Source organism: Argopecten irradians, chromosome 2 (assembly GCF_041381155.1).
Source record: "Argopecten irradians isolate NY chromosome 2, Ai_NY, whole genome shotgun sequence".
NCBI lineage: Eukaryota > Metazoa > Mollusca > Bivalvia > Pectinida > Pectinidae > Argopecten > Argopecten irradians.
The window spans coordinates 21,227,005-21,241,868 of record NC_091135.1 but is presented as its reverse complement, the minus strand read 5'-3'; the positions used below and the strand labels follow the sequence as shown (position 1 = coordinate 21,241,868).

Below are 14,864 nucleotides of genomic sequence, written 5' to 3'. Positions count from 1 at the left end.
TTTTGCAGGGAGGACTGTTTCCATATTCTGAACCAGTGTGTGGACCACAGCCGTATGAAGCCTGGACATACACTACAACTTCTTTGTAACACTCTGTCTCCCGGTGACTCCAAAAATGGCGCCTGTATCTCTGTCAAAAAGTATCTGTGTAAGTATACATTATCAAAAGGAACTGGTAACATTTTCAACCTGTCAACGGTGTCCCACAAGAACAGATGCCTGTATTTCATTTAAAAATATTAGTAAATACATTTATACATTATTGTAAGTAATTGGTGTTACTCTGTGCGAGGGGGATTCCAAAAATTGGTGCCTGTATTCCTATCAGAAACATTATGTTCCAAGACAAATTGTAATGCATTCTTTATGCACATGTATATATCTACTGGTATACCAATATATACAGTTTTTTGTTATAGTAAAAATGTTTTTTTGTACAAAATGATTGAAAATTCTCTTTCACTGCAAACTGATTCCTATGATGATTTGATTTTGACTTACAGCTGAGAGTCCTCATAAACACCACGGCCATGTTATAACTAGTCCTTGTAACCCTAACCCTTGTGATGACAACCAGGTGTGCTGGATCAACCGCCGTAAATGTAGGCACCCCGAGATCTGTCTTCCTTACGTCTGTCATAATGGTAAGTCATTCCAAATGTATTAACATCATAAATGAAGGCACCCTGATGCCAATATCTTCCTTCAGTTAAGTTGTACATGTATCATCAGAAGACCACTTTATCTTTGTTTTACAGATCAAGTTTAATCATAACTTAAAACATTACTGTGGAAACGATCTTAAAAATTGTTTTGATATTTTTGAATAGACAGGTAAATTTCAAAGTTCCATTTTCTACTTGCAGCCTGTGGTATGGGTGCCGTAACCAATATGTACGTTCCCAAGAACACCTACGTTCGTATTCCTGATGCTGGGAAGGATTTCCATGGTAACGCCCAGTGTATGCACTACCGTGTGTGTCAGTGTAGACACCATAACAACCTGGACAACTGCAAACGGATCCCATGTATCCAACGTGACTCCTGTAATACCAGCAAAGGCAGAAAAAGTATGTTTGATCACTTACATCCACACTCACATGTCATCCTAGATTTTCACTTATATTGACAATTGACTTCTGTATAAGGAAATTTAATTTATATATGTTCCATATCCTCAAATTTCTCTTTTAGTAGGTATATTCACATATCAATTTATCAGTAAATAAAAGATTAAAAAAAAAAATAAATAAAAGCATATGTGCCAGTACCATACTTGTGAATGATGATAAAAAATATCTTTAATTTCTTTTTCAGAGCATGGAGAACATTTTAAGATAGACTGTAACCACTGTATCTGTAACTCGGGTCAAGTCCTGTGTTCTCAGCATCGCTGTCCGCCGGAGTCGGTCTCGGAAGGACTGACGGGGTTACCATGTGATTGTGTCCCTAGCTTCTCACCGCAATGTGGACTTAATGGAAAGACTTATCCTAACAGGTGTATGGCCCAGAAGTAAGTAGCTCACCACACTGTTGGTAGGCCTTGCTTGGTTATGTTTTCTGGCCTAAGTAGCCCTTCACCTCAAGGTTATTAGATTGAAGCATACATTAGGCAGTTGCTTTTCTTCATGATTTCAGGTTTCTTCCGGTAGTAAAATGGGAACATCCGAAAGTTATTTAGATTTTTAGCTAGGACATCAACACAACGAAGTTTGTAGTTTATAAAAATTCTACTAATAGGACTTGTAAAATTGGCATTTGTAATAAAAACATTTTCAAATTGTTAAATTCTTTTATAATCAAAAATGTTTTACACGACGTCAACTCTATCATGATCTTTGAAAACTTTTTTGAAATTCATCTCAGGCAATTTAATTAAAGATAAATGAAAAGGGAATGTTCACTGTGCCCTCAAAGTCCCTTCTATATAGAAAGTAGTAAATAAATAACAAGACATGTACTGTATGTTGACTTTCGTCTTGTTTGATTTACAAGGTGTGCCAAACTACGAAGCCAGGAAATCATCCCTGGTACATGTGCTAGCGTGGACCCTTGTGCTGACAACCCTTGTGGTGATGAGTACAGGTAAAAACAATTTTTACTTGATAAATACTGCAGTCAAGATTTTTAACAAAATTCATGACAGTTTTTCGGATGCTTTGTGTTTAAAAACCTTAGAAATGAACATTTGATATTGGTTAAACTAATTTTTTGGTGACTTATTAAATAAAGGGTTATGTTTCAGATGTATGCCAAAGAGACGGGTTTGTCTAAGTAATACCAGTGGATGTGACCAGTATGAATGTGGTAGGTATATGTGTAGATATTATCAAAATGTAATCATTTGGTAATATCATGTTACAAATCATATAAAGAACTTGTATTGATAGGTTTACCAAATATATTTTTACAACAAAAACATGTTTTTCCATGTGGTAATCTTTGTAAATAGTTCAGGATTTTCCTCAAGGTGATGAGAATCTTTTTTGGTTTGACCATTCCGTATAGAATAGATATAAAGGTAATGTTTCTGATGTTCTATAGTTTGACCATTCCGTATAGAATAGATATAAAGGTAATGTTTCTGATGTTTTATAGTTTGACCATTCCGTATAGAATAAATATAAAGGTAATGTTTCTGATATTCTATAGTTTGACCAGTCTGTATAGAATAGATATAAAGGTAATGTTTCTGATGTTCTATAGTTTGACCATTCCGTATAGAATAGATATAAAGGTAATGTTTCTGATGTTCTATAGTTTGACCAGTCCGTATAGAATAGATATAAAGGTAATGTTTCTGATGTTCTATAGTTTGACCAGTCCGTATAGAATAGATATAAAGGTAATGTTTCTGATGTTCTATAGTTTGACCATTCCGTATAGAATAGATATAAAGGTAATGTTTCTGATATTCTATAGTTTGACCATTCCGTATAGAATAGATATAAAGGAAATGTTTCTGATGTTCTATAGTTTGACCAGTCTGTATAGAATAGATATAAAGGAAATGTTTCTGATGTTCTATAGTTTGACCAGTCTATATAGAATAGATATAAAGGAAATGTTTCTGATGTTCTATAGTTTGACCAGTCTGTATAGAATAGATATAAAGGTAATGTTTCTGATATTCTATGGTTTGACCATTCCGTATAGAATAGATATAAAGGTAATGTTTCTGATGTTCTATAGTTTGACCAGTCCGTATAGAATAGATATAAAGGTAATGTTTCTGTTGTTTTATAGTTTGACCATTCCGTATAGAATAGATATAAAGGAAATGTTTCTGATGTTCTATAGTTTGACCATTCCGTATAGAATAGATATAAAGGTAATGTTTCTGATGTTCTATAGTTTGACCAGTCTGTATAGAATAGATATAAAGGTAATGTTTCTGATGTTCTATAGTTTGACCATTCCGTATAGAATAGATATAAAGGAAATGTTTCTGATATTCTATAGTTTGACCATTCCGTATAGAATAGATATACAGGTAATGCTTCTGTTGTTTTATAGTTTGACCATTCCGTATAGAAGATATAAAGGTAATGTTTCTGATGTTCTATAGTTTGACCATTCCGTATAGAATAGATATAAAGGTAATGTTTCTGATGTTCTATAGTTTGACCAGTCTGTAAAGAATAGATATAAAGGAAATGTTTCTGATGTTCTATAGTTTGACCAGTCCGTATAGAATAGATATAAAGGTAATGTTTCTGATGTTCTATAGTTTGACCAGTCCGTATAGAATAGATATAAAGGAAATGTTTCTGATGTTCTATAGTTTGACCAGTCTATATAGAATAGATATAAAGGTAATGTTTCTGATGTTCTATAGTTTGACCAGTCCGTATAGAATAGATATAAAGGTAATGTTTCTGATGTTCTATAGTTTGACCAGTCCGTATAGAATAGATATAAAGGTAATGTTTCTGTTGTTTTATAGTTTGACCATTCCGTATAGAATAGATATAAAGGTAATGTTTCTGATGTTCTATAGTTTGACCATTCTGTATAGAATAGATATAAAGGTAATGTTTCTGATGTTCTATAGTTTGACCATTCTGTATAGAATAGATATAAAGGTAATGTTTCTGATGTTCTATAGTTTGACCATTCTGTATAGAATAGATATAAAGGTAATGTTTCTGATGTTCTATAGTTTGACCATTCCGTATAGAATAGATATAAAGGTAATGTTTCTTATGTTCTATAGTTTGACCATTCTGTATAGAATAGATGGTAATGTTTCTGATGTTCTATAGTTTGACCATTCCGTATAGAATAGATATAAAGGTAATGTTTCTGATGTTCTATAGTTTGACCAGTCTGTATAGAATAGATATAAAGGTAATGTTTCTGATGTTCTATAGTTTGACCATTCCGTATAGAATAGATATAAAGGTAATGTTTCTGATGTTCTATAGTTTGACCAGTCTGTATAGAATAGATATAAAGGTAATGTTTCTGATGTTCTATAGTTTGACCAGTCCGTATAGAATAGATATAGAGGTAATGTTTCTGATATTCTATGGTTTGACCATTCCGTATAGAATAGATATAAAGGTAATGTTTCTGATGTTCTATGGTTTGACCAGTCTGTATAGAATAGATATAAAGGTAATGTTTCTGATGTTCTATAGTTTGACCAGTCTGTATAGAATAGATATAAAGGTAATGTTTCTGATGTTCCATAGTTTGACCAGTCTGTATAGAATAGATATAAAGGTAATGTTTCTGATGTTCTATGGTTTGACCATTCCGTATAGAATAGATATAAAGGTAATGTTTCTGATGTTCTAGAGTTTGACCATTCCGTATAGAATAGATATAAAGGTAATGTTTCTGATGTTCCATAGTTTGACCATTCCGTATAGAATAGATATAAAGGTAATGTTTCTGTTGTTTTATAGTGCCAGTGATGGGTATTGACCAGTGTGAACGCCACGACCACGAACCAGTGTGTGACACAGATAATGATGAATACACCAATATTTGTCTCCTCCTGGCCAAGAAAAAGAGGCTGGCCTACAGGGGGCACTGTCAGGTAATAAATTTAGTTTGTTTAGTTTTAAATTTCATTTTGGTGCAGATCAAAAGCTGTCTGACTTCTATTATAAACTTTTTTGATAATTTGTAGACTAATTTCCCAACAAAGTTCTTCAATTTCCAAATTAAAATGTCTACAATTGAATCTGTTCTGATTGTTTCACTAATAGCAAAATATAGGGCTTTGAAGTTTTATTTACATGTACCATAATACTATACATAGTGTGATTTAAAATTTAATCTATTTCCATGGTTGCAGAAATACTGTTCTGAAAATGGGGTGGTGTGTGGGCACAATGGAGAGTCGTACAATAGTGAGTGTGCTGCGTTGGCTGATCGTACGACTGTGGACTATGTGGGCCAGTGTCGAGCTGTCGGAATGTACTCAGGTAGGGCACAGAAGAATCATCTGATCTATTTATAATAATTAACAGTGTAGTTATTTCGTTCTATCATTACTTAGAAATACTTCAAGATTTTCCAATGATTTATTGTTCATTGTTGATTTTCAACTTTTGCAGGGAATTTGACCACATCTAATTGTGCGAATGTAGTATGCCGGCCTGTGAGGCCAAAACAGTGCCGCCCCATCACTCCACCTGGAGGCTGCTGTCCTGTTTGTGGTACGTAACTTTATGTAACATCATCTGTGATTGGTTAAGACTGTTTTGACTTTATACTACTTTCTGATCTTAGGCTCGGTCAACTCAACCATAACCACTACTTTTGTATTGATATTAGAATGAAAACTTTGTCTTACAAAATCTTTTATGCCTTAATGGAAGGGTAATTTGAAACTTGTCTATAGCCTCAATGTTTTTTATTCCCAAACAATGAGATATAGAGACATATAAAGTTATCCCTGTTTTGTTATATGTCCTATTGTGTCCATGTTGTCATGTCAAATTTCAAAAGAAAGCAGAGCATTTATGCCTCAAAGACATCTCCAGTTCATTTTATTTAGCATTTTAAAGAGAGAAAAAATAAACATGTTTTGTTATGTTTTTTGTTTTTTTGTAGCTGCGGAGCTTCGCATCGTGTACAGTCAGGAACTGATGAACGTGGCAGCGTCTGCCATGAATAATGCTGTGATAACATTGGCCGACGTCATGCTGATCCTAACCCGACAATTATCAGTCGTTCAGTGTGACTTATATGGCTACCTCAGTGTAGAAAACGACATTGTCATCCTGGTTGCTCCAGTGGCAGCCCGCCCTAATATGCTACTGGTGAGTCTCCGAGATACAACAGAAATATTAAACCTAAAATTTCATACAACTAGAAATAACAAGAAAGGATCTGCTGTACATGGATCCCGTAAATATTGTAATGATGTGCAACTTTATCTAGCTTCACTATATCACTTCCAAAAATTGTCTAGCTTCACCATATCGCTTCTTAAAATTATAAGCTGAACTTGGAATTTTATCTGACAACATGAAATATAGATAAATACAAATCTAGGTCAAATTGGGGTTAAGTTGCAATCTCAATTTAAAAAGGATTGTTACCCTGAAAACACATGAAACCTTCTAAGTGTTGGTCATGTTTGACAACAAATAATACAAGGAAAGCAAGAATTTTCTGTAAAATAATTCTAGCTAATACAAGTACTCAATCACCCATTGTAAACTTTCCTGTCTGTTATTTCTATTTTAAGAAATGTTGATTATTGTTGAATTATATCTTGGGGTATCGTACATTTATGATACAGACCACTGTTATGTTTGTTTTTTGGGTATCTCTTAGCATAAGGAAGCTAAAGTTATCTCCCTTCATGTTGTTATCCCCCGCCCAATGAAGTTGGCAGGGGATATACAAATGGGTTCCGTCAGTCCGTCTGTCCGTCCGTCCGTCTGTCCGTCCGTACGAATGGTTTCCGGAGCATAACTCTAAAACCAGTAGAGATATTTCCACGAAACTTCATACACACATTGGTCTTATGGTCTAGTAGTGCCTTTTGCTATTTTTAGGTTTTCATTTTTTGCATTTTTTCCGTAACCGTGGAAACATTGCTGAAAATATCATATTTTTGTACCAGGTTCGTTTCCGGAGCATTTCTCTAAAACTAGAAGAGATATTTCCACGAAACTTCATAGACACATTGGTCTTATGGTCTAGTAGTGCCTTTTGCTATTTTAAGGTTTTCACTTTTTGTACTTTTTTCTGTAACCATGGAAACATTGCTGAAAATGGCAGATTTTTGTGTAAGAATCGTTTCCGGAGCACAACTCTAAAACCAGCAGAGATATTTCCATGAAACTTCATAGACACATTGTTCTTATTGTCTAGTAGTGCCTTTTGCTATTTTTAGGTTTTCATTTTTTGCACTTTTTCCGTAACCATGGAAACATTGCTGAAAATATCATATTTTTGTACTAGGTTCGTTTCCGCTTAACTGGAAATCCGGTTGAGATATATGCACGGAACTCCATAGGCACATTAGTCTTATGGTCTAGTAGTGCCTTTTGCTATTTTAAGGTTTTCACTTTTTGTACTTTTTTCTGTAACCATGGAAACATTGCTGAATATGGCAGATTTTTGTGTAAGAATCGTTTCCGGAGCACAACTCTAAAACCAGCAGAGATATTTCCATGAAACTTCATAGACACATTGGTCTTATGGTCTAGTAGTGCCTTTTGCTATTTTTAGGTTTTCACTTTTTGCGCTTTTTTTTCTGTAACCATAGAAACATTGCTGAAAATATCATATTTTTGTAGCAGGTTCATTTCCGGAGCATAACTCTAAAACCAGCAGAGATATTTCCACGAAACTTCATAGACACATTCTTTTTAGGCCCTTTATGACACTGTCATTGTACTAGTTGTAAATAGGTTAATAGTTTTTTACCTATATGCTTCACATTCATAAAACTATTCACCTTGCTGTATCTGCCCTTACCAGAAAAGAAAGAAAAACATTTGGATTATATTCGTGGCAGTGTTATTTGGTGGATGAAAGAAAATACTAATTTAAAACTGCGGTCAAATTTGAATGATATATGTATCTTAAGACATTAGACAACACAGACCTTGAATTTAATACTGCGTGGAGTAAAATATTTTAAAAAAAACGGGAAAATTATCGCCAACAAATGTCAAGGCTGTATACCTGATTCAACAATTGCAGCCCCGCTCTACTTGAATTATACTCCATCTTTCTTTAGCTCAACTTCCTTTTTCCTGGTTTTTTTTTTTTATACACATAAGTCTCCACAATCAAACTTACTTCAGCTTTGATATCTCCATTGGCGGGGGATCTGAATGACTATGTCCTTGTTAACTTATGTAATAGATGGTCATATGATGCTCTATAAAATATCTGATTATGTGGTTAACCAAAGTATATTTATCTTTTGACTTTTTTCAAGTCCATAAAGTGTGTCAATATCATTCATTATTGCAATACATGTATATACGCTTTTATATATTGATAGCAGCATATTTAAAACTAAATGTGTATTTTCGCCTTATCTTTCAGGTCCATGCGTGTTCTAAGGAGGCTGAGAGACTAGGTTACCTGATACAGTCAGACAGTCCGTTAATGAAGTCATACCTGACACTGAGTCCACTACTTATTGCCTCCACACATACTCCGGGGCTGGCCAACATTCAGTCGGCGGCCAGCTCACTATCTACTCCCTCCCTAGTAGTTAACACTGGACTTTTACTCTATACATTATATACATGGCTTCACTCTGTATAACCCACCATCAAATTAGAATCTCAGAAACTATTTCGATTGAATCGTCAGATGTTTCATCCTGATCTAAGATAATCAATGTGCAGTGATTTAGCGTCGCATCACAGGGTGCATCTACTACTGGGGTGGTGCACAGCCAGCCATATGATTGGTCTATGATCGACCTCATTTATCCTTGTCACACAAGCACAAGGTCAAAGTGCTTTACGAGAGCTCGTCCATGGTTTTCAGCGGTGCAAAGGAATCTGTGATCTTATAAATATGAAACCATTTTTGCAGTGAACAAGGACACAATCTGGCTGTAAGGAGATGGTGGTATAAGGGGAGGTAACTCCCATACAGCTATACAGCTGAGTAGAGCTCTTCAGGAAAATGAAAACCAAGTCTAGACATGCGGTAAAACAAGCAAAAAAGAAAAAGTTGAAATGAAGATAACTATTCAACAAAATTGCCTGAAAGAAAGCAATTTAAAGTGGACCAGAATAGCACAATCAATTATCAGTGATTTTTATTCCAAGTGAAAAATCATCACCCCATTTTCGACATGAATTCTCATGAAGTTGTTAATAGATGTTTTAATTACCCATATCCATCAGGGAAAAATTATAAAAATAAAATATTCAGGAAACTAACTATCAATTTTTTGAGGAATATTCATGATATTGTATATTATACAGATATATACATGGAATAAAAATTCTGATGATTTTTTTTTTATAAGTGAACTCTATGTAGATATTACAGTCATAGTTTAGATTTAAAAGAAATTCAATGGAAAAAAATCAAAAGGAAACATTTTCCAAATTACATACTTGTGTACCAGCTATGTACACAGGAAGAAACTCGTTATCTGGATCTGATATTTGTCATTACTTGTAGAGTCGGTAGATAGACGACATGCAATCAATTCATGCTTTTAGTATTCTGTAACCATATTGATGTCAACTGATGAGCTATTATATAAGCTTTCAACATGGCACAAATTTGAAAATGCAAAATGTTGTTCATGATAGTATAATGCTATTTGTCGTTATGTCCGTCCATCCATTCATCCAATTTGATCATTGCTGACCGTTAATTTTGAAGATTTGGAGAGATGAAATTTTTGCCAATTTTTTTTTCAAAGTACATTTTGATTATACATATTAGAGATCCAATATTAAAACAGTTGTTGTTTGATATTCAAAATTACTTAAGTCAAAGATCTTTAAATCTGTTTTTATGATGCAATATGAACAAGGAAATCTTACTTGGTTACCATACTTAGAATTATGGGAATCATTATACATGTAATTAAAAGATAAAAGATCTGATTTCCTCTTAGTTGAAGATCTGGTGTTCTAGTTAATTTGAATCAAATGTTGACAATTATTACGTCAATTAGTTTGTATGTGAGGGTGATGCTATTCATGTGATGGTTGTGTGATATACATCATTTGACCTCATTTTCTGTTTAAGGATACATGCTACCTTAATGTTGATTGCTCTCCTTTGAAAAAGCTGAATAGAGACATATAATGAAGAATTTTTGAATGGCAACCTTGATTCAATATGATTGATGATGGGCAAAAAAGTGTTATTAAGCACCACTTTCAAAATGTTTCAACTCAGAGAGTGTCTTTGTAAAGGGAGGTAACTCTATAGCACTACAGAAATAAGGTAGATTGTACCCTTAAGTCTATTCATCAAGAATGTGTTGATTTTATATTGTTATGCATTTGTGTTTTGCTATAGTCTGAATTTATTAGACTTTTACATCTAGCATTGTGCAGATTTTTAGCATTAATGGTTCCACTGAATTACATTTCATGGAAATTTAATTCATCTGCCAAAAAAAATTCTGGTTTTTACTCAATTATTCAAGAATTGCTTCTATTCCTTTGATTTCTGATATACAGAACACAAATGTTTTTGACATTGTATATTGGTACAAACTCTTTGTTTTATTATTTTATGTGTTCTCTCAGTGTTGTATAAATCAACTTAACAGCATTACTGCACATTTTGGAGACACTTTATCATTATATTACTTATAGAAATGTAATTTCTAAATAACTCTATTAATAGATCAGCATTCAAGTCTTAATAATTTTAAAGTGTGAATTTTTAAATACATTTTATATATTTATATATCTTATTAACAGCAAATGTCAAAGGAAAAACATTAAAATGTAACATATATTTGGTATGTTGCTGGCATAATATATTTGATTCATTCGGTTGTTTTCTCGCAGTTTATATATAAACCTGGTAATTTTCTATGGAGAACTTTTGCTATATTGAGTAATCTGCTCTTGGTTGTTTTATCACATGTTACTAAGGGAGAAAACCCAGTAATTAGTGAGCAAAATTATCAGTAAATATCTCTTGGAGTTTTTTTCTCTAATTTATCAATATTTTCTTAAAAGAGAAGATAACTCTGTATAGCAAAAAGCTTGTTAGTATTTACCAGGAGATAGTACGTAGTACCAAAGAATATAGCGATAAACAGCATTAAATATCGATGATGTGTATATTGTTGTGTACAGAACAAAGACTTGAGTGTCATATTGAGATGAAATTTTTAAATTCTTTTGAATATCAGAGCATTAAGATTACTGGTAATATGGTTTTAACATTTTATATTTATATCATTGAGTTGCTATAAGAAGCATTGCTATAGACCTGTTTTACTGAGTCAGTTTATGGTCATTTATAATGTGAGTTAAGTACAAGTGTATAGACTTGCTGAAGTCTGTAGATTCTAATCTGTATAATGTTAAGATGGAATATAAATTGAAAACACCTTCTATAGATTTTACGTCTGTACAGTAATTATTTAAGTAGGCCAGTAATCCACTGGTAACCATTTTACACTACATTTTGACTCAAACTTTAAGGGTTTTTATTTGGTATTTAAAATATAAAGACTGTAAAAATTATCTTTTTAGAATGTATTGGTTCAAATTAATATGCCATCTGTAGTTGAAAATTGAGCACCATATCAATATTATTTAGGAGAAAACTTTCAAAAAAACCATATATTGTCTTTGAGAAGTTGGCAATATTAAATCTCATTTTAAAATGCTTAGACAATCTAAGAATGTTTACTTCAGTGAATACACCGGAAGATAAATGAAACAAAAATTATAGGAACCAAACGCAGGAAATTAGTAGAAATACAAATTGAAGTAGACTATATCTTATCTTGTCTTTAGACAAGGCACAGTTAGAAGTTATTAACATGCGGGTATTGATCGTTATCTCATTGATTTGGGGAAAACAATAAATTTTCTCGAGCAAATGGATGACATATCGATCAGTATTCAATAACAGGGGGAGATAACTTCACAATACAAAAACCAGAAAAAAAAGGTCTTTTTCTTCAAGCTGGTGATTTTGTTTCTGTGTTATATACCAATCTATTTACTCAGTCTAAAGTATAAGTGCTATATTATTAAGATGTTTTTTGTTATCCCCTGTTCAGTCTACATGGCTGATCGTGGAAGCCATTGTATTTATAAGTTTGTTATGTATTCTCATGTACACTATATACACCTTTTATGATAGCGCTACAGAATTATCACTACTACACAAAGATATATGTACATAAGATTTTTACATTTGTATTGTGTTTATATTCCATTGTATTAAGTGAGGTAATGATGAGGTCTTATATCTATGTTTTACTGTCAAGGAAGTTAAAACATAGCTGGAGAAAGTATGTGCATTCAATCATATTCAACACGAAGCATAGGTTCTGTTTATTAAATTAAAGAAAAACTGGATAGATCATTTAACTTTTATGGAAAGGAAAGTTTCTCAATTTTGAAAATTATGTTTGGGAATATTGAAAGAATTTTAATATTTTGAGAGGGGGGGGAACAAACAAAAACCAACATTACATTACTACTGATTTGATATATTGTGTAATTAAACACTTTAAGTTATCTGGAAATCTATTACATTAAAAAAATCAATACAAAATGTTGGTTTATCATTTAAATAATGACATGGAATATTACTATTATTTTTCCTCAAAAGTTTTCATTGAAACTTAAATCATTTAATTAAAGTTAAGGTTTTAAAGAAAGTTAAATAGTGTGGTAGGAAGATTGTGTGGCAGTGGTCGGTGTAGGAGAATTATTTTCTAGGGCTATCGGATGTCATTTTAGACAATTAGAAGAAAGTAATCAGTATTTTACACATCTTGTGTTTCACAAAGGTAATTAAGAATTAGGAGAAGCTGTCGATCTTCTAGTCTGTTGCCTGTATTTGTATATTGTTATTTATTTAGAGGAACTTGTATATCTTGCTTCCCATGTTTGAATGCATGTTTGTGATCACTATGTATTTGTTTTGTCAATTGATAGTTATTTTTTTGTTTTGTTTCCATATCTTCAATAGCTAACAGTTAAATTCTTTTTAGCTTAATATTCTGACTTTCTTACAAAATTGAGGATGATACTAGAGCGATTTCTGTAATCCTATGAACATTTATAATATTCAGGAACAAATATTACACTTAATTTCATTAAAATAGTAACGATGAATTAAAAACCAGGGTGAGAATGTTCATTCAATTTATATAGATCAAATGCTTTTCAACAGAGATACCTTCACGTGAAAACCAAACAAGCAAAAGGATATGGGTTTATTTTTTGTGAAATCAAGAAAACTGGTGCAAATCTCGGCATCAAAGTTACACTCGGTGTCAAAATGTGTTGTTCACTTTTTTTGAAAATTAATATACATATTTGGTTGTCAGGATCTGTTTTCTTTCATATATTTCTACCTCAGTGTCTTCAATAACTAAGGATTATGTTTGAATATTTTAATCTATCTAAAATGTTGTCGGTTTCAGTTTATTAATATGAATTATTCATTTTCCTGTTTAAATGTTATATACATATACTATGACTGTACTTATTTGAGCGCTTTCCACGCTGCCTTAGGTACGATGATTTAAGTAAAATTAAATATAACAACAACAAAAACATCAACAAACAGGATCAATTTAAAATACGGTAACAATAAATTTGAAAGCTGTTTCTTTAAAAACAAATACTATTTTCAAATATATAGAAATTACAAAAGGTGTTTCCTATTTTGATTGCTTGTAGAATTTTATTTGAAGGGGCCTTATTTTTATCATTATTTTGTTAATTTTAAATGTTGAAGTCGAAGACAAAGGTTGCTACTTGAAAGTACTTGACTTGCGTAGATACACCATAATGTTATAGATACATCTAGTCAATGTGTGTGCGAGCGATCGGATGTTTGGTGCTATTCGGGACCTCTAGACTGGCTGTTTGGATGTGAGAGTAAAACAGATCTGGTTTCCTCCCAAGTTGGGTCCTCGGCCACGCTTTGTGACTGAACAAAGGGAGGGAACTGGTGTAAGAGTGACTGGAAATAATAAGCAAACCTTTGAATGTGTTTATAGATCTACTTGTAATTTATAGTTTCAGAGTCTAGCAGCTGTGAAAATGTCATAGAGAAAGGTGTGTGTACAGTGTAAGTGTGTGTGTATCTACACTGTATATATTAAAATTATTGTGCACGTGCGATTATCACGTGAATCACCTGTTATCGATGAAATAAAAGGAAATGTTATTTTGTTGTGTAAAATGTAGTAGTGTTTTTATTGGTTTAATGGATCTTTAAGGTGCAGGACAGCCATCGACCATTTTAAGGTTTTCTTTAACACAACTTTCGTGCTTCCATTGGATATGTACATTGTATTTAATATTCAACTTGCATGAAACCTTTTGTAAAAAATTGGACCTTTTCAACAGCAGACAAACCACCAAATTATTTATAAACTCCCGAAAACCTTTCTTGTTCGTTGCTGTCTGGAAACAATAAAAATAGGAGGGCTTATAGTTATTAAACAAACTAAATTGGTTACTAAGACCATAACACCAGAACCATTCTTTCCTGGGCTGAAAAGGAAACAATCAATTTCTCAATAAGCTTATCATACCAAAGAAACAAATTCCTTAGTTTTCTTGTGATATTAGCTTTGTATAACTACCAATACACCATAGGACTACATGTCGGATATGATGTACATGTACAGCCAGTCTTACATGAAATCAGACTAAGTACGGAAGGATTATTTCTACATCATA

At 32.7% G+C, this 14,864-nt stretch overlaps 1 protein-coding gene across 1 annotated transcript in view; it reads left to right on the top strand.

Annotated features, from left to right (window-relative positions):
* LOC138314793 (reversion-inducing cysteine-rich protein with Kazal motifs-like) overlaps positions 1 to 14,361 on the top strand; it is an 87,801-nt gene extending 73,440 nt beyond the window's left edge. The window contains exons 13-23 of the mRNA XM_069255339.1: positions 9 to 148; positions 504 to 644; positions 867 to 1,070; positions 1,318 to 1,513; positions 1,996 to 2,085; positions 2,246 to 2,307; positions 4,914 to 5,047; positions 5,309 to 5,438; positions 5,571 to 5,672; positions 6,070 to 6,278; positions 8,530 to 14,361. Coding sequence (XP_069111440.1) covers positions 9 to 148; positions 504 to 644; positions 867 to 1,070; positions 1,318 to 1,513; positions 1,996 to 2,085; positions 2,246 to 2,307; positions 4,914 to 5,047; positions 5,309 to 5,438; positions 5,571 to 5,672; positions 6,070 to 6,278; positions 8,530 to 8,754 — 1,633 coding nt within the window. The 3' untranslated portion in view covers positions 8,755 to 14,361. The remainder of the gene's footprint in view (positions 1 to 8; positions 149 to 503; positions 645 to 866; positions 1,071 to 1,317; positions 1,514 to 1,995; positions 2,086 to 2,245; positions 2,308 to 4,913; positions 5,048 to 5,308; positions 5,439 to 5,570; positions 5,673 to 6,069; positions 6,279 to 8,529) is intronic.
* Positions 14,362 to 14,864: the final 503 nt, after the last annotated feature.